Genomic DNA, 27,003 nt, shown 5'->3' on the forward strand with positions numbered 1-27,003 from the left:
TGACAATTAAGACATCTGTTGTATCCTCCAAACCTCATGGTTTGCATCACTTAGGAAATGAAATTAGTCTGTGCGTTATATTTAATTTGTTCTTGGGATGCGGGTGACATGGACAAGGCTACATTTGTTGCACATCCTAGTTGCCCTCAGAAGGTGATTGTGGGCCTTCTCCTTGAATCGCTGCAGTCCTTGTGGTGATGGTTGTCCCACAATGATGTCAGATAGGGAATTCCAGGATTGTGACCCAGCGACAATGAAGGAGCAGCAATGTACGCCCAAATCAGGGTGGTTTGTGACTTGATGGGGTGCTTGGAGGTGATGGTGTTCCTACATCTTGCTGCTCTTGTCCTTCTTGGTGACAGAAGTCGCAGAGGAGGAGGGAGGTGCTGTTGAAGTAACCTTGGAGAGTTGCTCTAGTACATCCTGTAGATCGTATATACTCTGGCCTAGTGTACAGGTGATGGAGGGAGTGGGTATTGAGTGGCTGGGCATCAGTAAAGTGAATTGCTTTATCCTGGATTGTGTTGAGCTTCTTGAGTATTGTTCTGGCTGCACCCATCCAGGTGAGTGAAGAGTATTCCATCACACTCCTGACTTGAGCCTTGTAGATGGTGTAGAAGCTTTGAGGGGTCAGGAGGTAAGCCATTCATCACAGAGTATCCAGCCTCTGTCCTGTTCTTGTAGCCATGGTATTGATACGGGTGGTCTAGTTCAGCTTCTGGTCAATGGTGACTCCCAAGATGTTGGGGTGGGGGATTGGGTGATGGTAGTGCTATTGAAGGTCAAGGAGAGATGGCTGGGCTTTCCCTTGTTACGGATGATCATTACCCAGCCCTTATATGGCATGGATGTTATGGCCACTTGTCAGCACAATCCTGGATGTTATCCAGGTCCTGCTGCAGACTGGTATAGGCTGCTTCATTATCGGAGGAGTTGTGAATGGAGATGAATGCCGCAGAATCGTTTTCTAACAGCCCCACTTCTTACCTTATGACTGAGGGAACCTCATTAATGAAGCAGTAAAGATGATTGGGCTGAGAATCTGTAAAGAACACCTGAAGTGATGACCTGGGGCTGCGTTAACTGGCCTTCGACAATCATAACTGTCTTTCGTTGTGTTAGGTATGACCGCAGTCGTTGAAGGTTTTCCCCCATTGCCTTCAGTTTTCCTTTGGCTTCGTGGGGGTAAGTTTTAACCCCCAAGAACAGGTGGGTTGTGTCTGGGTGGGGAGTAAAAATACTCCGTTTTTAGAGTGGAACCGCATCTCGAACACGCCTGCTTCTGGTTTAACCCAGGCAGGTTTGTGACAGGCATGTGGAGAGCAGACACCAGGAAGTCTCGCCCCCATTTAAAGCCAGCAGACTGATACTTGAAAGGGCAATGTATCTCACTGAGATACTTGAGGTACTTAATATTTTGTGTATTGGAATAATAAAACAAATTTAACCTTACCTGTTCAGGATTCCCATCGCTTCCCATTCATGTCAGGTGAAAGCAGACGGGAAGGGCCAGATCCATGAGGTGAGTGCCTTTATTGCACTGCTTGTGGGCCCAGAGGAGCAGGAGTGCTTCATCCAGGCCCAATAGGCTCAACTGGCCAACAGGACCCCCGCGATCGACTAACCCTCCCTACCATGGTGGTCCCCCACCTACCTCCAACTCTTCACCCAACCTCCAGCGACCTCTGATCTTCTTCCTGGACCCCGATCTGTTCCTCTGCCCCCCAATCTGATCCTCTGACCGCCCCCCCCCATCTTCTCCCCAGCTCATGATCCCTGCCTCCCTCCCTCCGGTCCCCGGATGTGGCCTGCTGCAACAGGCCTTCCTGCCCATCAGCCAGCCAGCCTGTCGATCAGGCTGGCTGCTGGGCATGAAACCCAGAAGTGCAATTGATTGGCCTCATTAAGGTCGTGATTGTAGATCGCAACCCGTCCACCTACCTTCCTTGTTTCGCACCCAGAAATCTCCCCACGACACTCCCTTCCTGGCTCAACTTTAAAATTTACCCCATGGTGAAAAACTCAATCGAATGCCACCTTGATGTCAAGGGCAGTTAACTGAGGGTTAATGTGTAGTCATTTCTTGCATTAGCATCAATGGGCTACACTCCCAAAATGCCTCTTTGGCACAAATTGTATCAACAATAGCATATACCTGGCATTAATGTAGAAACCTGAGTTAAGTTTTTGGCTTGTTAAATTATTACGCATCAATTAAAGGCAAATTTACTCACGTTTGCCACCCAGCCAACATCATATTAATAATTGCCAACTATAATGCTGGAATTAAACAAGATTCAGAGTTAGCAGAAGTCCAGCACAGAGCAGGGCAAGTGATATTGTTTCCGACCTCACAGCAGCACAATTGCTCAACAAGACTCACTTTGTTGGACACATTGGAGGAGAAGAATGAGCAGCCAAAGAGGCCTAGGGAAGTCCTAAGACATTAAAGAAGAACCATCAGGATCCACTACTACATTAAGTGACACAACTTCTTTAACCTCACCAAGGACCAATCTCAGAGGAAGCTATACCTCACCAAGGAAGCCATAGATGAATTATGCAGTCTCCGAAAATGAGACCTGCCACCAATAGCAGTAAAAGTTTTGATGGCACTCAACCTTTTGCTCCAAGCTGTTTGCAGGCAACAACAGGAGAGTTAGCAAAGATGAGACAACTTGTCGTTCATTGAAATGGAATTGTTCCAGGCACTTTAACAATGGACTTCTCTGACTATAAAGACAGTATTCAATACCAACGGGGAATACTTAAATGGAGCAAGTCCTTCTCCTTTAATATTTCTAAATTTACTAAATGTCATAAACAGAAGCTTCAGATCTTCAGACAGATTCCTGCTGCTACTGTACTAATTAGGTGCTCTCACTCTGCGAGGTCAAGAAGATAGTGAGCAGGGGAAATGGAAATGTGTTGCTGGAATGCTCTAATTCTGTGGCCAACTTGGAGATGTGTTGTTAGAGACAGGAAGAGGGAGCATGCCATGTCTAACCTAGAACTGCTTAATTCTGTCACTGTGTGCAAAGTGAAAAGCTGTTCCACTCCCCTACATTGTCGTCTCCCAGTTTGATGAACCAGACACACAAAAACTCTGGGCCGTATAAGTGTGCTTGGTGTTTCCATTTCGTTGCATGTATTCTTTCAAAGGTGTTCTTTTTTCCTTAAGTTCTTGTCTTTTTTTTTGGTATTGCATTTCCGAGCATGGCTGAAGAAATTTTGTTTCTGTATTCCAGCTGCAATCCAGTCCCAGCGAGGAGATGACACTAATGACGATAACACTTCCTCGCAGCGCGTACTGGCACCACATCACCAGGCAGAACAGCGTCAGCGAACTCTACAGCTTACAAGGCAAGTGCATCAGAGGACAGACACCTCATTAGCTTCCATGCAACAATGTGCACGGGAGTGGGTTCGTCTCTTTCCCGTTCATTTGTCAGTGGGCAGCTAGCACAGCGGGAGGCGTGGCGTTTGAGGCAATATTGAAACTTGGCTGTGCTTTCCCGCTGGTGCAGACTTTGTGCTAATGTAGCAGTGAACCCCAGTTGAGTCATTTGGTTCGCTGTGTGGCAGGGTTAACCTGGTAATCTCCAGTGTCAGAAGCAGCACACAGATATACCTGTTGGCTTATATTGTAGAGCCACGTAGTGCATGTAGTATGGGTGCATGGCTCCATTTTGCTGGGGTCCACCAGACTAAGACTGAGTCTCCAGAATGAGCCCCATAACAATTCTACCTTACAAGAAGATCGTAGCCCCATCTATTAGTCAATTTCTTAAACACAGTGCAGTGTTCAACCCTTATTAGAAGTACAGTACATTTTCAGGAACAACTTAAAATATTTCTGAATGCTCCAGGTTGTGTAAGCAAAATGGGCACATAAACTGGAAGTGGAAAATTAAGCCCAAAGGCTTGTAAATATCAGATCCTATTGCAATATTTTGAAGTCTAGACTTTATCCTTATATACTGTTGATCACAAGATAGATATAGATGAGGGAGATCAGCCCATCTTGGCTCATCCATCCAGAATAAACATTCCTCCATCACTTATTCATGGAATACACGCGCACTCCATCTAAACCTTATGTTGCCATAGAAACTGTTTTTGAATCTGTTTTCTTGTATTTTTATCTTAGTTCACTTCACTAGTTTTGATCATTTGAAGCACTGGACATGATTGGTGACAAGATGCCGTTCTACTCTATAGACATAAGGGGGGTATTTTCACTGCTGCTGCTGGGCCAAAACAGGGGCTACAGCCCTAAAATGGTGGGGAAAAGCTTAATATCCTGTTCCCGCTCCCAATCCAGCCGACGTCATCTTCTGAAGGGCCTACCGCTGGACAACCAAAGTCCCCACCTGTTTCAGGCCGTAGGTCCGTTTTCTATGCAAATCGGAGTCCTATGATGTACATAGGACCTGAGACTCAACTGGGCGGAACATGCTGCGTGCCCACGCTGCCCAGTTTCACCTGGCAGTCCATCTGAAAGTGATCCAAAAAAGTTAAGTTTTTAATTATCTTTGTGGGGCCAGGAGGAGTAGTAGTGCTCCTCAGCTCCACATAAATAATGTGGGCCATTGCCGCAAGATTTGGGGTCCCTTTGTAAAGGTCATCCCCCCCCCCCCCAACTCGTTGTAACTGCTCTGAGTGACATCCCCCTCAACCCATTTCATATGGCGGGTGCCCTAGATACACCCGCCAGTAGTGCGGATGCCCACCGTTTGCAGATAAATTAGGAAACCTCACCCTGACCCTGCAAAGCTTGCCAAGATCAGCAGTGGAATTTCCTGGCAGGCACGATGCCAGTGTAGTTGCAAGGATCACTGACCCATGAATCTGGGGCTAGAGTGCTAGGGTTTCTCCTCCCCCCCCCCCCTACCCTTTAGCCCCCTTTTCCCCAAAGTCACTTTTGCTTCCAGTTGTGCTTTAACGGCAATTTCTGTCATTCTCATTTAGTTTGGTTCAAAACTCCCTTTTCGTTTGGTTGAATCAACCAAAGCCAGCTTGGGTCACTGATTACACTCTATATCTGGCTGTTCAATTGAATAGTTTTACACCTTCTTCCACAAATTCTACATTAGATCATATCCAATTGGATTAGCGACGGCAAAGTAAAGGTGTTAGCTGTTACCACTCCTCCACTCTTTATTCCAGCAAGTAAGAGGTAAAAGTGCTCCTGCACTAAACTTTAATTACTCTTTTAACTTGAAACGGACCATTGATTGCCAAGAAAAAAGCTTAGGGGTTGAAGATCTGCAATCCCACTCCGTGCCGTAACTATGGCAGAGAGGTAAATGCACCCTAGCAATTGTACAGGAGTTTGACTGTGCCAGAGTTTCTGGGGGCAGGGGCCTTTTGCATCAAACAAATGGGTATACACACCAGTATTGGTGCATGTTGGGCGCTCACTGGGAGGGCAACAAAGTGCAGTACTTAACAGCTGTTTGAGGGCAAAGGGACTAAGATTAGCTTCAAACATCAGAGCAAATTGGAAATCAGCCCCCTTTATAAAAGGGACGATTTCTTTGATGGTAGGATTTCTGTCTTTGAGTGTTTCAGACAATGCACCCCACCCGGACACTCCTGTGGACCCTATTTCTATTGCTCCACTCTACCGAATGCCAATGTCGAGTACAATCAGGGTGGACGAGCTGGGAGCAGCAGGAGCTCTGACCAGTGTCGACATTTCGATAGCCCCACTTCCTTTTGCAATGCCAGGTTTTGATGAGGTGGACAAAATTGGCCTCAGAGGAAATTTCCAGGTAATTATCTCCAGCGTGGAGACTTGGCATTACTGGATCCCATCCCATTTCCTCCCTCCCCAGATTATTGACGCCTCATTTCCCCACTTCCTGCATTGTTGATGCCCTATTACTTCCCTCCCCGGATTATTAATGCCCCATTTCTCCACTTCCCGGATTATTGAAACCTCAGACCCGAAGGAAATTTGGGTGACAAGCTTTTCTTGATTCGGGCTTGGGACCTAATTCATTTTCTTTCTTTATTCGTTTATGGGATGTGGGCATCGCTGGCAAGGCCAGCATTTATTGCCCATCCCTAATTGCCCTTGAGAAGGTGGTGGTGAGCCGCCTTCTTGAACCGCTGCAGTCCGTGTGGTGAAGGTTCTCCCACAGTGCTATTGGGGAGAGAGTTCCAGATTTTGACCCAGCGACGATGAAGGAACGGCGATATATTTCCAAGTCGGGATGGTGTGTGACTTGGAGGGGAACGTGCAGGTGGTGATGTTCCCATGTACCTGCTGCCCTTGTCCTTCTAGGTGGTAGAGGTCGTGGGTTTGGGAAGTGCTGTCGAAGAAACCGTGACGAGTTGCTGCAATGCACCTTCTGGATGGTACACACTGCAGTCACTGTGCGCCGGTGGTGGAGGGAATGAATGTTTAGGGTGGTGGATGGGGTGCCAATCAAGCGGGCTGCTTTGTCCTGGATGGTGTTGAGCTTCTTGAGTGTTGTTGGAGCTGCACTCATCCAGGCAAGTGGAGAGTATTCCATCACACTCCTGACTTGTGCCTTGTAGATGGTGGAAAGGCTTTGAGGAGTCAGGAGGTGAGTCACTTGCCACAGAATACCCAGCCTCTGACCTGCTCTTATAGCTACCGTATTTATGTGGCTGGTCCAGTTAAATTTCTGGTCAATGGTGACCCCCAGGATGTTGATGGTGGGGGATTCGGCGATGGTAATGCCATTGAATGTCAAGGGGAGGTGGTTAGACTCTCTCTTGTTGGAGATGGTCATTGCCTGGTACTTTTCTGGCCCAAATGTTTCTTGCCACTTATCAGCCCAATCCTGGATGTTGTCCAGGTCTTGCTGCATGTGGGCACGGACTGCTTCATTATGTGAGGGGTTGCGAATGGAACTGAACACTGTGAAATCATCAGCGAACATCCCCATTTCTGACCTTATGATGGAGGGAAGGTCATTGATGAAGCAGCTGAAGATGTTTGGGCCAAGGACACTGCCCTGAGGAACTCCTGCAGCAATGTCCTGTGGCTGAGATGATTGGCCTTCAACAACCACGACCATCTTCCTTTGTGCTAGATATGACTTCATCCACTGGAGAGTTTTCCCCGATTCCCATTGACTTCAATTTTACTAGGGCTCCTTGGTGCCACACTCGGTCAAATGCTGCCTTGATGTCAAGGGCAGTCACTCTCACCTCACCTCTGGAATTCAGCTCTTTTGTCCATGTTTGGACCAAGGCTGTAATGAGGTCTGGAGCCGAGTGGTCCTGGCGGAACCCAAACTGAGCATCGATGAGCAGGTTATTGGTGAGTGAATGCCGCTTGATAGCACTGTCGATGACACCTTCCATCACTTTGCTGATGATTGAGAGTAGACTGATGGGGCGGTAATTAGCCAGATTGGACTTGTCCTGCTTTTTGTGGATAGGACATACCTGGGCAATGTTCCACATTGTCGGGTAGCTGTACTGGAATAGTTTGGCAAGAGGCGCAGCTAGTTCTGGAGCACAACCCTTCAACACTACAGCCGGGATGTTGTCGGGGCCCATAGCCTTTGCTGTATCCAGTGCACTCAGCCATTTCTTGATATCACGTGGAGTGAATCAAATTGGCTGAAGACTGGCTTCTGTGACGGTGGGGATATCGGGAGGAAGCCAAGATGGATCATCCACTCGGCACTTCTGGTTGAAGATGGTTGCAAACGCTTCAGCCTTGTCTTTTGCACTCATGTGCTGGACTCCGCCATCATTGAGAATGGGGATGTTTGCAGAGCCTCCTCCTCCCGTTAGTTGTTTAATTGTCCACCACCATTCACAACTGGATGTGGCAGGACTGCAGAGCTTTGATCTGATCCGTTGGTTGTGGAATCGCTTAGCTCTGTCTATAGCATGTTGCTTCCACTGTTTAGCATGCATGTAGTCCTGAGTTGTAGCTTCACCAGGTTGGCACTTCATTTTTAGGTACACCTGGTGCTGCTCCTGGCATGCTCTTCTACACTCCTCATTGAACCAGGGTTGATCCTCTGGCTTTTTAGTAATGGTCGAGTGAGGAATATGCCAGGCCATGAGTTTACGGATTGTGCTGGAATACAATTCTGCTGCTGCTGATGGCCCACAGCGCCTCATGGATGCCCAGTTTTGAGCTGCTAGATCTGTTCTGAATCTATCCTATTTAGCACGGTGGTCGTGCCACACAACATGTTGGATGGCGTCCTCAGTGCGAAGACGGGATTTCGTCTCCATGAGGACTGTGCAGTGGTCACTCATACCAATGCTGTCATGGACAGATGCATCTGCGACAGTTAGATTGATGAGGACGGGGTCAAGTAGGTTTTTCCCTCATGTTGGTTCGCTCACCACCTGCCGCAGGCCCAGTCTGGCAGCTATGTCCTTCAGGACTCGGCCAGCTTGGTCAGTAGTGGTGCTACCGAGCCACTCTTGGTGATGGACATTGAAGTCCCCCACCCAGAGTACATTCTGTGTCCTGGCTACCCTCAGTGCTTCCTCCAGTGATAACATCACCCATTCTGTGCCAAAGTACAGCCACTGTGGAATGACTGGCTACTTCTTGCAGTAAACAGAAGGGGTGGGTTTAGCAGATAGTGACTGAGGTGAAAGTAGAGTGTACTTTACTGATGGTAGCAGTGGGGGCGGGGGAGGAATCCTTCCTGCACAGCTGCAGAAAATTGTGATCTAAATATGGACCTTTCAAATTTAAAAAAAATATTTTACAATTTGCAAAATGTTGAATTTGTGACAAGTAGGAACGAATAGAGCTTCGATCAGGTAAGGCTCCGGTAAGACCAGATTAAACCAAGTTGATGAAATCCACCACGTTTACACTGTTTAATCATCTCCTCAAATAATTCCACTCCTAAAGATATAGCACAGACTGACCAGGTTGGGCCCTGGGGAACATTTCCTGCAGGTGTTGTATTGCCAGCTGCTTCTCAAAACAGGGGACAACCAACTATCCCCTTGGCTGCAGTTACTGCCTGGCGCATGGAGACTGGAGAGAGAAATGGATGAATCTTATTTCCACAGCAATCATTTCAGTCTGTTTTTTTTTGGACATTTTTAATTCCAGTTATCTTGGAAAGGTCAGAAATGTCAACTCTCCCACAAAAGATTCGATTTAGTGGTATAAAGCCACAGCCTATGATATTTGCATGACTGCCGTTACTAACTTTACTTGGGGTTAATTTTCAACTTTTCCATCTGTAATCTGGTGGAGCGGATCTCCCGGCCTTTGTCGAACACCTCCCCCCCCAACCCACGATTTCCGTTCCAATATCGCCCAGGCGCCAGAGTTGAAAGTAAACCTCAATGTCTCTAATGACCTCACATATACTTAGCGATGATACACGGACAACTGAAATCTCAAAAGGTTAAAGATATGAACCCCATCATTGGTCAGCTGACCACTGCTTCTTAAATTAAAACTTTATTCCAAAAGGATAACCAAAATAATCTGATGAAGTAACACCGCCTCATGAAAATTAAAAGCAGAGCCATCAAGGATTGGAACTGTTAGCTACCCTTTTCTGTTTTAATTGCAAACCTCCACTCATTGTGTAATGGCAGGTCATTACTGTATCAGAGATTATGTGGAATAGATCTGTTTGTGAATTTTTTAATTCAGAAGGCTTGTGGCTTCGGCTGATATGTTTATGCAAAGATTACATTGATTTTCCTCTGCACTTTTAGTTTTTTTTCCTCTTTGGGGCTCATTAAGCTGAACGATGATAGTGTTGTACCAAAAAGCTAGTGTAATACAAAATACACGATAAGAATCTTAGAATGTTTCCTACTCATTCAAGGGATTCGAATGCACTCATTCTCGTTAGGGGATAGTGAATGATTGCCTGCGTCACTGGTGAATACTTGCCTGAATGAACTGATAACTGACAAGGAAGAAGTTATATTTCTCTTGTGTTGCCACTGCCATCCTCCACACGGAGAGTTCTGGATCACAATCCTGTCATCAAAGGAAAACAACAGGCAGAGGCCAAGAATATCCTTATAGGAAAATCAGAGGGAGAGTCACTCACCCCCACTCTCACACACTTCTTAATTTCTAGCCATAGAGCAGCAGCAACAGAGTACTGGGAGGAGAGAGGGGGGCCGATTTTGATTTTGGGCGACCAACCTACTTTGGGCACTGACCAGCTGCCAGCTCGGTTGAGTTGCGGGGTGGCGGGGGGAGTTGCAACCGAAGAGGGTACAGGTCCCAGGTCGACAGATGCCCAGTTTATTTTTGTGGGCTCCAGAGGACAAGAAAATAAACAATTGCATGTTAAGTCGTGAAACACTCTGGTGTCAACCCTCAGTGCTCTTTTTAACGGATGGCTTCATAGGCCTACCACATCTACGAGGTGCAACCCCAGTGGCTTAACCAGAGCTGCTGATAGGCTGCTGTGCATCTTCCTCAGAATCCTGAGATGCTCGCGGCCCATGACCTCAGGGTGCTGGAGCCCATGAGGGTCCTTCTGCAAACTGCTGCTCCTGGATTTCTGCTGGAGAAGTCTGGGCCAGCTGGAGTTCAGACACCTTGTCAGGTCGTGGTAGAGGGGGTGGCGAAGGAGGAGATGTGCTGACATCCTGAGAGAGGGCGACACATACTGCGTCCTTATCACCATCCCCCCTCCATGAGGATGTGGCTTATTAGTCCAACTGGTCTGCGGGAGATCAGACTGGAGGTGATGAGTGACGCCTTGGAAACCCCGATCTACTCTGTCCAGAGTTTGTGTTGCAGCCATCTGTACTTCTATCAAGGCTGCAAAGGCAGGTAATACTGACTCCTGCTGTGAGTGCCCAGCTGCAGTGTTCCTGGAGGTGGCTACATGTTCCAGGATAGATTGCAGAGTGGAAAACCCCTGCAATAGCATCCAACAGATGTGAAAGTGGACTCCTCCATCCTCCCTTCCACAGTGGATGAAGTGCCTGGCAGGACTGCCAACACCCTACACACTTATTCTTGTGCCTTCAATATTCTCCTTTTTGTGGCTGGACCCCAGAGTCCTGCTGAGCAGAGCTTGAGGACCACCAATCACAAGGGCGCACTGTACTACCTCTCATCCTCACCTCAACATACGCTCACCTCCCACTTCCTCCTTTCACTGCTGCCACTAACACCATCCTCATCTCATCTCCTATAAGTTTCTCGACCTGCACCTCCTCTCAGCAAACCTTCTCAATTCACACTCTAGCCACTTACCACAAACGCACGACATTCCCACTCCTATAACATCTTCCTGATTTGCTCTTTCACCTCATGCACTACATCCAGAAGATGCACACGTCCATACTGGCCTCTCATAATGCTGTCCTACCTCTTTTTGCAGGAGAACAGAGTGCAAATACTGCCCTCCAGCATGTATTCTCCTTGGCTGTCCCTACCAGCCCAAAATGCTCCTGCTCACTTGTGCTGTGAGACTCATCAGGTGCCAGCCCATCTATCTCACTAACATGCCTACTCAATGTGCCAGTCTCTGCTCTGGTGCCTATAAAGGATGTGCGTCCTGAGGAGGGATGAGTTCCTCCAAAGAGCCTTCTTCGTCTGTAGTTAATGATTCGTGTTCTTCATGTGAAGGACCTGGAAGAAAGAAGAAACAGAGAAGAATTAGTAATGGTAATAAGCAAATGTAAATTTGCACATGAATCATTTGACCATACTGGTTGAAGTGTTGAAGTTGGCTGAATGTGTAGTTGGTTGTGGGAAATGAAGGGGACTAAGGTTAAATCAGTCACCCTGCTCTGCAGAGCCGCCAACCTCACCATCACCAATGTTGCCTGCTTTACATGCGGCACTCACCTCGAGAGCCTCCTCCTCCGCCCGGGTCACTTCCACATACTCTCATGGTCCTCCACCGGTCCTGGCCATCTCCCTAGCATTTGCACTCTCTTCTGCAAAAGAGGTGGGGCAGTGTTATGACTGGCCAGTATGGACGTGTGCATCTTCTGGATGTAGTGCATGAGGTGAAAGAGCAAATCAGGAAGATGTTATAGGAGTGGGAATGTCGTGCGTTTGTGGTAAGTGGCTACAGTGTGAATTGAGAAGGTTTGCTGAGAGGAGGTGCAGGTCGAGAAACTTATAGGAGATGAGATGAGGATGGTGTTAGTGGCAGCAGTGAAAGGAGGAAGTGGGAGGTGAGCGTATGTTGGGGTGAGGATGAGAGGTGGTACAATGCGCCCTTGTGATTGGTGGTGATGAAAGAGAGGTGGGGAGAGGATTGATGTAATTGGTGTAGGATGGACAAGAGGGAGTGGAAGGAGGTGCACTGCAAGAAGTGGGTAAAGAGGGACCAGTACTGACCTTTCCTGACCTCGTAAAGTAGTTGAATCATTTTCGATACTGGATCCAGGTCCTCGGCATCAGAGTCCTGCTGCTGACATCCTGAGCCACCTCAACCTACGACTTCTTAGTGGCAGCACCAGGTTTCTTGTTCCCACTTGTGGGAATAACACATCTCTTCATGCCCTCACTGCAGCTATCATCACTCCAGGGAGGCATCAGAGAATCTGGGGACCATCGTCCCACTCTTCGCAGCCATATAGAGACTTTCTACCAGTGATGTACAATTCCTCAGACGTGAGCCCTGACTGAATGTAACCTCCCTTGAAGAGGTGCACTGACACTTTAAGTAGTGGCCGGGACTCCCACTGTAAATTGCGTCATGCGGGTGGGCGGGACACCCGCCGACACGTCAATGGGGCGGGAAACGCAGATGCATTTTGGAAATGAGGCCTGGCTGTTAAACTCGGCTGGGCCGCCACCTCTCCCGAAATTGCTGACTCGTCGCCCGCTTCCATCATCGTACGCTTCGTTCCTATCCCCCACTTAAAATCGGGGATAGGGAATATCAGTAACATCAATTAATCTGCAGTGCACAAATATATCAAGTCGGTGATTGATGCGTTGTTTGCTATAGCTAGCAACGTCATCAATTTTCCATTGGGCAATCAGCAACAACATGAGGGAACATGCATTTATTTCCAATTGCTGGATTCCCCAAAGTCCATGGTGTGTTTGATTGTACCTACTAAGCCCTCCATGCTCCTGCACACAATAATTGTATTCATGAATCTCAAAGGATATTACTCCTTCGATGTATAGCTGGTCTGCGACCATAAGCACATAATTATGTAGGTCATTGCCTTCTTGTCAGGCAGCAGTCACGATGTCTTTATTTTAACGTAATTCACTATGCCCTCATTATTTGAGCCAGAAAAAAAAGCGCAAGGTTGGCTTGGCTCAAGCCTGCTTTCTCATAACTCCTCTACAATCGCTGTGTACAGCTTCCGACCATATCAAAGTCTGCTGCACGCTACACAATTTTGCAACAAATGAAGAATCAAGACAAAGTGCCCAGTGGAGAAAGGCAACAGGCATCAGCAAGGGAACAACCAAGAGGAAATGGAGGAGACTGAGGATGCAGCTGCTGAACCACCATTGCCTATTGTTAGAGCCATTCTTCCACCTCACATTGAGGAGACCTTCTTCTAATTACCCATCCATCCAATGCATCAACAATGTACACTACATCTTCACTATGCCCTCGACAAATATACCTTCACTTGCATTGCCTTCACTTCACACGTAACTTCCAGAGATACCATTCCGTCAAAGGTAACATTGCAGGAGTGGGAAGAGAAGCCATTACAGGTGATTCTCTGGCTACGATTGGATAGATAGGAATTGAACCAGGCGAGCGCAGTCCCACCCAGCCGGACAACGGAGGAGAGACGTTGGTGGAGAATGGTGTGGTCAACCCATGTCAAAGGCTGCAGACAGGACGAGAAGGATGAGGAGAGATAGTTTACCATGGTCACAGTCACATAGGATGTCAGTTGTGACTTAGATAAGGGCCATTTCAGTACTGTGGCAGTGGCGGAAACCTGACTGGAGGGGTTCAAACAGAATTGTGGGAAAGATGAGCACAGATTTGGGAGGAGACAACATGTTCAAGGACTTTGGTGAGGAAAGGGAGTTTGGCGATGGGGCGGTAGTTTGCAAGGACAGAGGGGTCAAGAGTGGGTTTTTTGAATTGGGGGTGTCTACTGCCTAGTGAGACTCCCTATGAGCAAGGAAGACAATGCACCCTCCATAAACTGAACAAAATTCATGCCCTAGGGCTCCGAGAGAAAGGCAAGCCTGCGATTGGGAAACGTCTTGGAAGCGCTGTGCATGCTGCGGTCAGGCACTTGGCAGCTAAACCAGTAGTCCTTAAAGGGACCGCTGGAGGCTGCCTCCTGAAAGGTAAGTTTTACATTTTACTTACCTTACAGTGGGGCCGGGAGGAGCACTTACTCCTCCCGGCTCAACGTTAAATTCATGGGCCGCAACCAACCCCTGCTCATCCAGTTATGATTGCCTCCCCCGGAGTCTATATACAGCCTCGACCAGTGTTTGAGCCGGTAGATCTTAATTCTACCCAGGAATGGCAAGCTGCCTCCGGGGCTATGGTAATAAACAAGATGCTGGCGAACCAATTTTGCGTGGGCCTGCCACCGACCTCATTAGGCGCATGCAGTGTGCATTACACTGGGATCACGTGATCCAATTTCTAGGCCAGTGAGTCTGAACGTACAAAATGATGGGCAGGAAAAGACTATCAGGTCCATCAAGCCTGCTCCACACACCATGGTGGCTGGAGCATCATGACTAGACACTTCCCACCCTCGTACAGCACATTGAGTATAGGAGGTACAGTGGGTCTGAACATTGGAGGAAAAAGGGCTGATGAGCCTAATTTTGGGAAAGCAGCATTAGCAATATTGGCGGTAGTGGAGACATCATGAGGAGCATTGCAGAAAGGGTATACAGCAAGAGAAACATTGTGTTGTGTAAGGACAGCATGTAGAACATTGAAGAAAGTGGAGACAGCAAGAGGAACATGTGGGAATGGGAATAATGAGGAACATGGGGAATGGTGATAATAAGGAACATGGGGAATGATGATAACGAGGAACATGGGGAGTGGGAATAATGAGGAACATGGGGAATGGTGATAACGAGGAACATGGGGAGTGGGAATAATGAGGAACATGGGGAATGGTGATAACGAGGAACATGGGGAATGGTGATAACGAGGAACATGGGGAGTGGGAATAATGAGGAACATGGGGAGTGGGAATAACGAGGAACATGGGGAATGGTGATAACGAGGAGCATGGGGAATGGTGATAACGAGGAGCATGGGGAATGGTGATAACGAGGAACATGGGGAGTGGGAGTAATGAGGCAAATGGGGAGTAGGGATAACGAGGAACATGAGAGAGTGGGGATAATGAGGAAAATGGGGGAGTGAGGATAACGAGGAACATGGGAGAGTGGGGATAACAAGGAACATGGGGGAGTGGGGATAATGAGGAACATGGGGGAGTGGGGATAATAAGGAACATAAGGGAGTGAGGATAATGAGGAACATGGGGGAGTGGGGATAATGAGGAACACAAGGGAGTGGGGATAACGAGGAACATGAGGGAGTGGGGATAATGAGGAACATGAGGAAGTGGGGATAATGAGGAACATGGGGGAGTGGGGATAATAAGGAACATGAGGGAGTGAGGATAATGAGGAACATGGGGGAGTGGGGATAATGAGGAACATGAGGGAGTGGGGATAACGAGGAACATGAGGGAGTGGGGATAATGAGGAACATGGGGGAGTGGGGATAATGAGGAACATCAGGGAGTGGGGATAATAAGGAACATGAGGGAGTGAGGATAATGAGGAACATGGGGGAGTGGGGATAATGAGGAACATGAGGGAGTGGGGACCAGTGAACATCAGTTTGAGCAAGGACTATGAGGGAATATATTGAGTAAAGTGGGAATGTGGAGCACCACATTGGTTGAGGCCTGATCAGTTTAAAAATGATCTTGAAATGTTTGGTAATTAGGAAAATGAAAATGTAAATCTGGCTATTAATTGTATTGAGTTAGACGATGAGGAAAAGTAGAACATAATTTAGGAATAAAGTAAATGAAATATATCTGAGCAAAATCTCTATCATGAAACAGGCACATAGAAAAGTTTATTGCAGGAGATTTTTTTCCAAAGCACTTAGACTTCACACCTTCGTTAATTAGAACTGTCAGATAACTAATTTAATTGCAGCATTGTTATTTTTCTGACCACTTAAAAATTAATAAAAATATTATATATACATTTATTTTATTCAAATCTGCTAGCTGTAGCTGTAGCTGGAGGTATTGATTTAAGGAGAGAGAAGGAACGTAAAAGTCCTCAGCATGGATGAATAAATGTGACTGTGCGCATCCGTTCAATTTAATCCAACACATTATAATAAACCGTGATTCAGTCACACATTTAAAGGTTGTTGATAAATGTGCACAAATACAATATTTAAAAATATGGATTTAATGATAACAGGAAAGAAGCTGTCAAATTGGAAAGCATTGGCATATTAAATGGAATAACTTACTGCCAAAATACTCCAGTTTGGATAAATAAATATATGAAGTAAAAAGCAATTTAATATCATGAATTACTGGGTAATTCTGTATGTAAGTTTATACAAAAAGACATTGGCTTCGAAACTGGATCGCGCTGTGCTCATTTTACAGGCGTAAAACAGGCGTCTAAGGTTCCAATTTGGTGGACAGTGTGCGCATGCCCGTCCCATGCCAAAAGTGCACCATCCAGCGTATTGGATCGGGCTGCTCCGTGGGTATCTGTGGCACGCAGCAGAAGTATTAAAAAAGCCTCCTTATAATATTAAAATAAGGGTCCTATACTTGCTGTCGGACCCTTTCGTAAAATTGTTGTACCCCAGCACCTGACTCACCACGTGATTAACTCGCCCAGCAAATCATGTTGCTAACAATCAGCAAGGACCCTACAGAAGTGCTATTTAAAGGACTCATCCACAACATACAGGTGAGTTGCGGGTTGTCCTCTTAGGCTGCTAGTTAACGTCTGGCCTTTTTTTTTGCTTTTTTTCCCATTCCCCATTCTGACTTCTGGGAACAACTTTGTGCTGGTGCTGGACTGTTTCTATCTGCTTTGGAAAGAGTTCATTGCAGTCATGGATGGTCTAGTCAGTCTGCCTTTGGAACTGGAGGAGGAGGGGGAGCAGCGAAGAAGACAGGAGAGAGCAGGAGCAGCTGGGAGAGGAGGGAGGAGGAGGGCACTGCACAAATGGCCATACTCACAGCAGGTCTTCAGGGAGCACTTCTCCCACGTCAACTTGACTGAGGAGCAATGTGTGATGCACTTGCATTTCATCTAGGAGGCTGTCCCAGAGCAATGTCACCTGCTGCAGCCACAACTGGAAGCCCAAACTAGGGCAAGAACAGCACTGCCTATGGCTGTCACGGTCATAGTGCGTTTAATCTTTATGCCACGGGGCTGTTACAGGTTGCAGCAGGTGACATCAGCGAAAGCTCCCAGTTTGCTGTGCACCACAGTATTAGGTTGGTGACTGAGTCTCTCAGTGCCAAGAGGAACACACACATCGCATTCCCCATGGACTGAGCTAAGCAGGATGAGAGAGCTCTAGGCTTTGCTTGCATGACAGGCTTCCCCAGGGTCCAAGGTGCCATAGACTGCACTCACATTTTCTTGCATGCTCCCGACCTTGTATCTTTCTCAATAGAAAGGGATACCTCTTGCTGAATGTGCTACTTGTTTGCGACCACAGGCAGCGCATCATGTATTGCCTGGAGGGCTTTCTACCCCCTAGTGGAGCAGGATCTCCCTCCTCCTGCCCACTGCCTGAACCAGGCGCTTCTAACGCTGTATCGGAGACCCAACCACCCACCACCAAACAGGCACGCAGCCAATAAGCAGCGTGGGTACCGCTGCCTCCATAGCTGACACATGACAATGAGGCCCCATCACAAATTTCACATGGTCCCTACACCAATATGAACAGACATCGTGCAGGGTGCACGCCACCCCCTACGCGCCCGTTTGCGGGCCCAATCGAATATCTAGGTCCCAGAGTCTTGATATGCTCTCCTGTGAGGGTATAATTACCCCTACTGAATTCAGCGTTGTCGCACTGTCATTGTTTATTGGTGACTTGCAGGCCTACATGGTATGCAGCTAACTGGGCCACTAAGACAAAGCTTTTGAACATGCCTCATCTATATTATCTGGTGATCATTTCAGTGAATTGTTGATCATTTTAGATACTCACTCAGTATAATTCCATGTTAGCATTTGCACAGTTCTGCATCCAGTGCCTCTACTCAGCTGGACTGAGACAGTTTTGCTTTTTAAACATTAACCTGAGCAATGTCGCTCTCAGAAAGCACCTGAAATCACAGGATTGATGACTGGTTGATAAAACGCTTGAAAAAAATCTGACCAGATTGGAGAAGCCACTGACGGAATTGTCTTTGAGCAGTGAATGCCTGTCTGGAAAGCTCTTTCTCAGAGTGCTATAGAAAGGAATACAATCCTCTAGTTGGGATTGTTTTGATAAGAACATAAGCAAGTTTGATACAGAAAAAGGCCATTCAGCACATTAAGTCCACTCTTTTCACTGGCTCAGGATGCTTACCTGGCAAAGTCATCAAGAAAGTTTGGCCAAGAAAGCCCTGATTCGAGAGACTGTAACAGAGTGATGATTATCTGGGATGCTGTCACTAGGAGGAAGCTTGGTTTGGGAATGCCACTTTTGGAGCAACTGTCAGATATGAAGCCTGAAATAAATATAAGTCACATGAACATCATTAACATTTGGATCTATGGAGAATGCACTTGTCAACCTTTCCTTCTGACTGTAGCCAAAGTGCACCTCCCCTTTAAGAGGTGCTGGCTGCCATTAAGTGACACCAGAGATGCTCAATTTCCCGCGCCCCTCCGCCAAACAAGCACGCAGCCAATAAGCAGCGGGTAGTGCTGGCTACATGCCTGACACATGATAATAAGGTCTCAGCACAAATTTCACGTGGTCCCTCACATATTTTCAAAATTTTCCTCACAAAGAATATGAATGAGGTGGAAATTCCTTTCCATGGTTATTTCTTGGAAGGTGTGTGTGTGTGTGGTGTGTGTGTGTGTGTCCTAAATTTTGAATTGGTGAGATTGCCAGAAAAAATTGCTATGCACTGCAAGAAAGAAATTCTTAATATTTGTTTAGCCGTATAGGTATGGAAAAAATACAAAAGAAGCTTGCTTTCCTTATCTTTCTTTCTCTATTAGCTGACTGGCATAGGAATGTGCCATTTAAGTCAGGAAATGTTTAGAGGGAAATGAAAATTATTTTTCTATCATTTGAAATGGGTTCAACAGCATGACCAAGAATAATGCTCAGACTGCGACTGCCTCAGAGCAGGGCATGTCAAAAGGACCAAGAACTGGGGGAAACTATTTGGTACTGTTAGCTCATCAAGATCTTGTGTTACATCAGCCAGTGTCTGAAAAGTCCGATTTTATTTCCAGATTAAATATTTATGCTACGCTTGCATTTTATTGGTGCCCTGATTAGATGGAGAGATGAATTGTACTGCAGTGAATGTAAAACCAACAGGAGGAAATGACAAATAAAGATAAATGAGCAACTGCGCAGAAAACAATGATGAATATGTAGTTGCGTAGTATCGGTGAATAATGCATTTTCTGCTGAGCTCAGATCATGACTCATCTCAAAGCTGGATGTGGGACTAAATATTCCACTCAGATGGTGCCAGCACTGTCCCCAATAAAGCACAATGCAAATGGATTGTTTTCTCTTCCACCTCTCACTCAACAAACTTAGCAATGCTTGTGATTTTTAATAAATACAGACAACATGGCAATGTGGAGTGCAGAGTAGAAGGCAAGCACTCGAATGTTTAAAACACTATGGGTATCCCAAGGGGAGGCCTGTTCAAGTTTGAGGGCCAAGCCTCATTTGCATCAGGACGGTGGGCTGCAGCCAGAGATCGAGCATCCCAGAGCAGCTAGCTGGCTCCGGCCCCTCGCAATATTGGGTGGCCCAGCCGGCCTCTGGGCCGCAGGAGGTAGGTCCATTGGAGACGGACGGGTGGGTTGGGGGGAAGGAGTGGAGGAGTGGAAGGACCCAGAGCTTGACTTCTGGAGCTGAGAGGAGCACTCCTGCTCCTTCCGGCCCCAAAACAAAAAAGGGGAACTCACCATCAGGATCGTCTTCGGCCAGGCCGCCATCTGATACTGGTGGGAGTGTGTATGGTGTACGTTCTCCCCAGTTCAGTCCAAAAATGGCAATCGGGTTCCATATATGTCATAGGACCCTGATTTTCATTTAAAGTGGGCCTGACTCAGGAGGCTGCTGCAGCCACCCAGAGGTAGGCCCCGGTGAACAGGGGGCCGCTGCAGCCACCCAGAGGTAGGCCCCGGTGAACAGGGGGCCGCTGCAGCCACCCAGCGGTAGGCCCTGGTGAACAGGAGGCCGCTCCAACGACCCAGCCGGTGAACATTGCCGCAGCCTCAGTGACGGCGGCAACCCTGGAACCATTTAAGAACTAATTGGATGCTATAATGGACTGAAGGTCCATTCTTGATGGATGAACTATGATGGGCCAAGCGACCTTTCTCGTCCATAATTATCTTGTGATCTCTTGCAGCCATGGAGACACCAGGACTGTTTATAATCAGTGTTAATGAAAGTGTCAATCACAGTGAGCTTTAATGCGTCTGGCTGCTTCTGGGCACCTGCGAGGATACAATGGGTGTCAGCCAGTATGCTACTTGTAAATAGGCTACTGCCAAAAGAATTTCATAAGAACATGTTTGTTATTAATATCGCACAATGTGATTTAACCCTGGAGTGGGATTGCCAATCTAGTACCAATTTGTGCCAATGTATGGGCAGTTTTGCTGTATCCCATTACTCTTCAGAAATGAACGTAGAAGGGGCATAATGGATCATAACAATGGGCATAGATCTGCTCTAACATGTTTCCACTACTGGGACAGGAAGGAGCTGTACCGATGGGACAGAAATAGGGCTCCACCTGAATCGGAATGGGACCAAGTCCGAGTGGAAAGGATAAATAGGGCTGTCATAGGACTTTAAACTAGTAAGACACAGAGAGGGATTTGGGGAAGAGAACATAGGCCTGAAGAAAAAAGAAATAGAAAATGAGAGTAAAGGTCAGACCAAGTTAAGGAATGAAGGTAACATAAACGGTCAGGGAACAAATACAGTTACAAAACATAAGTGCAAAATGACTGCTAAAAATAAAGTGAGGGGAACAATTACTAAAAGCAAATTAAATTGCCCGTATCGCAATGTGCACAGCATCCAAAACAAAACGGAGGAACTGGATGCAATAATTCATAGTGAGGAGCCAGATGTTGGGATAACTGAAACATGGCTACATAAGGAACAGGACTGGCAATTAAATATTGCAGGATACAATGTATTTAGAAAGAATAGGGAAGGAAGAAGGGGGTGGGGTAGCTGTACTAATTAGAGACAACATAATGGCAGTAGAAAAAAGGGACATAAGTACCATTAAGATAGAAACAGAATCCATATGGATTGAGACAAAAGATAAGAAGAGATTGATCACATTATACAGACCACCTAATAGTGGAAGAGAAGCATAGACAAATATGTGAAATGAGTAAAAAACAGCAAATAATTATCATGGAAGATTTCAACTACCCCCAAATAAACTGGCAAGAAGAGGTAGGGAAAGGAGGAAAGGGAATGGAGTTTTTACAGTGCATACATGACTCCTTTCTTACCTAATATGTGAGAAGCCCAACGAGAGAGGAATCACTGCTGGATCTAGTAATGGGAAATGAACCAGAACAGATAAGAGAAGTAAGCATGGGGGAATATCTAGGCAATAGCGATCATAACATAATAAGGTTTAAAATAATAATTGCGAAAGACCAAAGTACAGATGCTATAGGAAAGATAGAGCAGGAGGTAAGAGAGGAGGGGGAGTTGCGTTCTTGATTAGGGAGAACATCACGGCAGTAGTGAGAGGGGATATATCCGAGGGTTCGCCCACTGAGTCTATATGGGTAGAACTGAAAAATAAGAAGGGAGAGATCACTTTGAAAGGATTGTACTACAGACCCCCAAATAGTCAACGGGAAATTGAGGAGCAAATATGTAAGGAGATTACAGACTGCTGCAAGAAAAATAGGGTGGTAATAGTAGGGGACTTTAACTTTCCCAACATTGACTGGGACAGCCATAGCATTATGGGCTTGGATGGAGAGAAATTTGTTGAGTGTATTCAGGAGGAATTTCTCATTCAGTATGTGGATGGCCCGACTAGAGAGGGGGCAAAACTTGACCTCCTCTTGGGAAATAAGGAAGGGCAGGTGACAGAAGTGTTAGTGAGGGATCACTTTGGGACCAGTGATCATAATTCCATTAGTTTTAAGATAGCTATGGAGAATGATAGGTCTGGCCCGAAAGTTAAAATTCTAAATTGGGGAAAGGCCAATTTTGATGATATTAGACAGGAACTTTTAGAAGTTGATTGGGAGAGTCTGTTGGCAGGCAAAGGGACGTCTGGTAAGTGGGAGGCTTTCAAAAGTGTGTTAACCAGGGTTCAGGGTAAGCACATTCCTTATAAAGTGAAGGGCAAGGCTGGTAGAAGTAGGGAACCTTGGATGACTCGGGAGATTGAGGCCCTAGAAGAAGGAGGCATATGACATGCATAGGCAGCTGGGATCAAGTGGATCTCTTGAAGAGTATAGAGATTGCCGGAGTAGAGTTAAGAGAGAAATCAGGAGGGCAAAAAGGGGACATGAGATTGCTTTGGCAGATAAGGCAAAGGAGAATCTAAAGAGCTTCTACAAGTACATAAAGGGCAAAAGAGTAACTAGGGAGAGAGTAGGGCCTCTTAAGGATCAACAAGGTCATCTATGTGCGGAACCACAAGAGATGGGTGAGATCCTGAATGAATATTTCACATCGGTATTTACGGTTGAGAAAGGCCTGGATGTTAGGGAACTTGGGGAAATAAATAGTGATGTCTTGAGGAGTGTACATATTACAGAGAGGGAGGTGCTGGAAGTCTTAACGCGCATCAAGGTAGATAAATCTCCGGAACCTGATGAAATGTATCCCAGGACGTTATGGGAGGTTAGGGAGGAAATTGCGGGTCCCCTAGCAGAGATATTTGAATCATCGACAGCTACAGGTGAGGTGCCTGAAGATAGGAGGGTAGCAAATGTTGTGCCTTTGTTTAAGAAGGGCGGCAGGGAAAAGCCTGGGAACTACAGACCGGTGAGCCTGACATCTGTAGTGGGTACGTTGTTAGAGGGTATTCTGAGAGACAGGATCTACAGGCATTTGGAGAGGCAGGGACTGATTAGGAACAGTCAGCATGGTTTTGTGAGAGGAAAATCATGTCTCACGAATTTGATTGAGTTTTTTGAAGGGGTAACCAAGAAGATAGATGAGGGCTGTGCAGTGGATGTGGTCTACATGGACTTTAGCAAAGCCTTTGACAAGGTACCGCATGGTAGGTTGTTACATAAGGTTAAATCTCACGGGATCCAAGGTGAGGTAGCCAATTGGATACAAAATTGGCTTGATGACAGAAGACAGAGGGTGGTTGTAGAGGGTTGTTTTTCAGACTGGAGGCCTGTGACCAGCGGTGTGCCTCAGGGATCGGTGCTGGGTCGGCTGTTATTTGTTATTTATATTAATGATTTGGATGAGAATTTAGGAGGAATGGTTAGTAAGTTTGCAGATGACACCAAGATTGGTGGCATCGTGGACAGTGAAGAAGGTTATCTAGGATTGCAACGGGATCTTGATAAATTGGGCCAGTGGGCCGATGAATGGCAGATGGAGTTTAATTTAGATAAATGTGAGGTGATGCATTTTGGTAGATCGAATCGGGCCAGGACCTACTCCGTTAATGGTAGGGCGTTGGGGAGAGTTATAGAACAAAGAGATCTAGGAGTACAGGTTCATAGCTCCTTGAATGTGGAGTCACAGGTGGATAGGGTGGTGAAGAAGGCATTCGGCATGCTTGGTTTCGTTGGTCAGAACATTGAATACAGGAGTTGGGATGTCTTGTTAAAGTTGTACAAGACACTAGTAAGGCCACACTTGGAATACTGTGTACAGTTCTGGTCACCCTACTATAGAAAGGATATTATTAAACTAGAAAGAGTGCAGAAGAGATTTACTAGGATGCTACCAGGACTTGATGGTTTGACTTATAGGGAGAGGTTGGATAGACTGGGACTTTTTTCCCTGGAGAGTAGGAGGTTAAGGGGTGATCTTATAGAAGTCTATAAAATAATGAGGGGCATAGATAAGGTCGATAGTCAAAATCTTTTCCCAAAGGTAGGGGAGTCTATAACGAGGGGGCATAGATTTAAGGTGAGAGGGGAGAGATACAAAAGGGTCCAGAGGGGCAATTTTTTCACTCAAAGGGTGGTGGGTGTCTGGAACGAGCTGCCAGAAGCAGTAGTAGAGGCGGGTACAATTTTGTCTTTTAAAAAGCAGTTACATGGGTAAGATGGGTATAGAGGGATATGGGCCAAGTGCAGGCAATTGGGACTAGCTTAGTGGTATAAACTGGGCGACATGGACATGTTGGGCCGAAGGGCCTGTTTCCATGTTGTAAACTTCTATGATTCTATGATTCTATGAATCTATAATAGATTGGAAAAAAGCTAATTTTGAGGGGATGAGAATGGAACTAGAGAAGGTAAACTAGAAACAAATTTTGACAGAGAAGGAAACATAACAGCAGTGGATAATATTCAAAACGGTGATCAATAGAGTTCAGGAGAAATATATTCCTCTAAAAGCAAGAACAAACTAGCCAATAATGAAACACCATGAATGAATAAAGAGATAGGGTAAAATTGAAACTAAAGAAAAAGGCATACCCTAAGTACACAGACAATGATGGAGAGAATAACAAAAGGGTTGGGAAAGACGTTAAAAAAACAATTAGGAAAGCAAAGAGGAACTACGAGATTAAATTATCAAGGAATTTTAAAAGAAACAGTAAAGCATTCTACAGATAATAAATAACAAAAGAAATAGGGATAGGGCCACTAAGGAATGCACAAGATAAACTCAAAGGTAACGACAGCAAAATAGCAGAAATATTGAATAGTTACTTTGCCTCAGTATTTACCAGGGAGACTAACATGGTGGGTAGGACATTGGAAGAAGAGATCAAAAAAGATATTAAAACATTTAAGATAGAAAACGGGTAGATAATTGATGAACTAATCAAACTTAGAGAGGATAAAACCCCTGGTCCGGATGGATTGCATCCGGGAATATTAAAAGAAGTTAGGGAAGAGATAACAGAGGCACTGTTACATATATATAATAATTCACTAGAAAAGGCAGAAGTGCCAGAGGATTGGCGGACAGCTAATGTTATTCCTATATTTAAAAAGGGAGATAGAACAAGTCCAGGGAACTATAGAACAGTTAGCTTAACGTCGGTGGTAGGAAAGGTAATGGAATCTTCACTCAAACATGTAATAGAAAGACATGTAGAAAACGAAAATATAATAAAGAATAGTCAGCATGGATTTCAGAAGGGAAAGTCATGCTTGATCAACCTTATTGAATTCTTTAAAAAGTAACAGATAGAGTAGACAAAGGTAATGTAGTAGATGTAATATACTTGAATTTTCAAAAGGCCTTCAATAAGGTATCACATTGTAGACTCATGGCTAAGGTCAAAGCATGTGGAGTCAGGGGACAGGTAGCAAAACAGATAGCAAGCTGGCTACAAAACAGAAAGCAGACAGTAGGCATTAAGGGTAGTCACTCAGACTGGAAAAAGATGGGAAGTGGTGTTCCACAGGGATTGGTGCTGGGACCACTGTTGTTCACAATTTACGTCAACGATTTGGATTCGGGAATCGAAAGTACAACTTCAAAATTTGTAGATGACACCCAATTGGGGGGTGTAGTTAATACAAAAGAAGAATGCGACAAATGCAAGAGGACATTAATAAACTTGCAGAATAGGCATGTAATTGGCAAATTAATTTCAATTTGGGTAAGTGTGAGGTGGTGCATTTTGGTAGGAAGAGTATGGAGGCCACATACTGCTGAGATAATATGAGTGTAAGTCTGGTAGAGGCGCAAAGGGATCTAGGGTATAATTACACAAATCACTAGAAGTAGCGAAGCAGGTTAATAAGGCCATAAAAAAGGCAAATCAAGCACTAGGATTCATTTCTAGAGGGATAGAAATGAAAAGCAAACAAGTTATGTTAAACTTGTATAGAACCTTGGTTAGACAACACTTGGAGTATTGTGCACAGTTCTGGTCTCCATACTATAAAAGGATCTAGAGGCATTGGACAGGGTGCAAAAAAGATTCACAAGGATGATATCAGAACTGAGAGGATATACTTATCAGGAAAGGCTGAACAGGCTGGGGCTCTTTTCTCTTTGGAAAAGAGAACATTGAGGGGTGACCTGATAAAGGTCTTTAAGATAATGGTAGAGTTTGATAGGGTAGATGTAGACAAAATGTTTCCACTTGTGGGGGAGTCCAAAACTAGAGGTCATGAAATATAAAATAGTCACTAATAAATCCAATAGGGTATTAAGAAGAAACAACTTTACCCAAAGAGTGGTAAGAATGTGGAACGCGTTATCACAAGGAGTAGTTGAGGCAAGTATCATAGATACATTTAACAGGAAGTTAGATAAGCACATGAGGGAGAAAGGGATAAAAGGGTATCCTGATAGGGTTAGATGAAGGAGGGAGGGAGGAGGCTCGTATGGAGCATAAACACTGGCATTTACCAGTTGGGCTGAATAGACAGTTTCTTTGCTGTAGTTTCAATGTAACTCCACCATTTTGCATCCCAAGCAAGTTTCCAATGGAGTTAGCAAGTGATGAAAGAAGCTGCTGCCAGCATTAGATGGGAGCTTCAAAATAATATTAAAATAAGAAGGATGTGAAGTCACTGTTAGAATGTAGGCAAACACAAGCAACAGGGTCTCACAAACAGCAAATAAATGAGATGAATGACCAGTTACTGTGTTTTTGGTTGAGGGAAGAATGTTGGCCAGGACACCTTTCTGCTCTTTTTCAAAA

The 27,003-nt window shown here is 45.7% G+C and overlaps 1 protein-coding gene across 1 annotated transcript in view; it reads left to right on the top strand.

Annotated features, from left to right (window-relative positions):
• LOC137308584 (docking protein 6-like) overlaps positions 1–17,836 on the top strand; it is a 187,770-nt gene extending 169,934 nt beyond the window's left edge. The window contains exons 6-10 of the mRNA XM_067977202.1: positions 3,249–3,363; positions 5,575–5,777; positions 10,425–10,545; positions 14,126–14,251; positions 17,661–17,836. Of these exons, the coding sequence (XP_067833303.1) occupies positions 3,249–3,363; positions 5,575–5,777; positions 10,425–10,545; positions 14,126–14,251; positions 17,661–17,836 (741 nt within the window). The remainder of the gene's footprint in view (positions 1–3,248; positions 3,364–5,574; positions 5,778–10,424; positions 10,546–14,125; positions 14,252–17,660) is intronic.
• The last annotated feature ends 9,167 nt before the right edge of the window (positions 17,837–27,003 follow it).

The sequence above is a fragment of the Heptranchias perlo genome, chromosome 3 (genome assembly GCF_035084215.1).
Source record: "Heptranchias perlo isolate sHepPer1 chromosome 3, sHepPer1.hap1, whole genome shotgun sequence".
Classification (NCBI taxonomy): Eukaryota; Metazoa; Chordata; class Chondrichthyes; order Hexanchiformes; family Hexanchidae; genus Heptranchias; species Heptranchias perlo.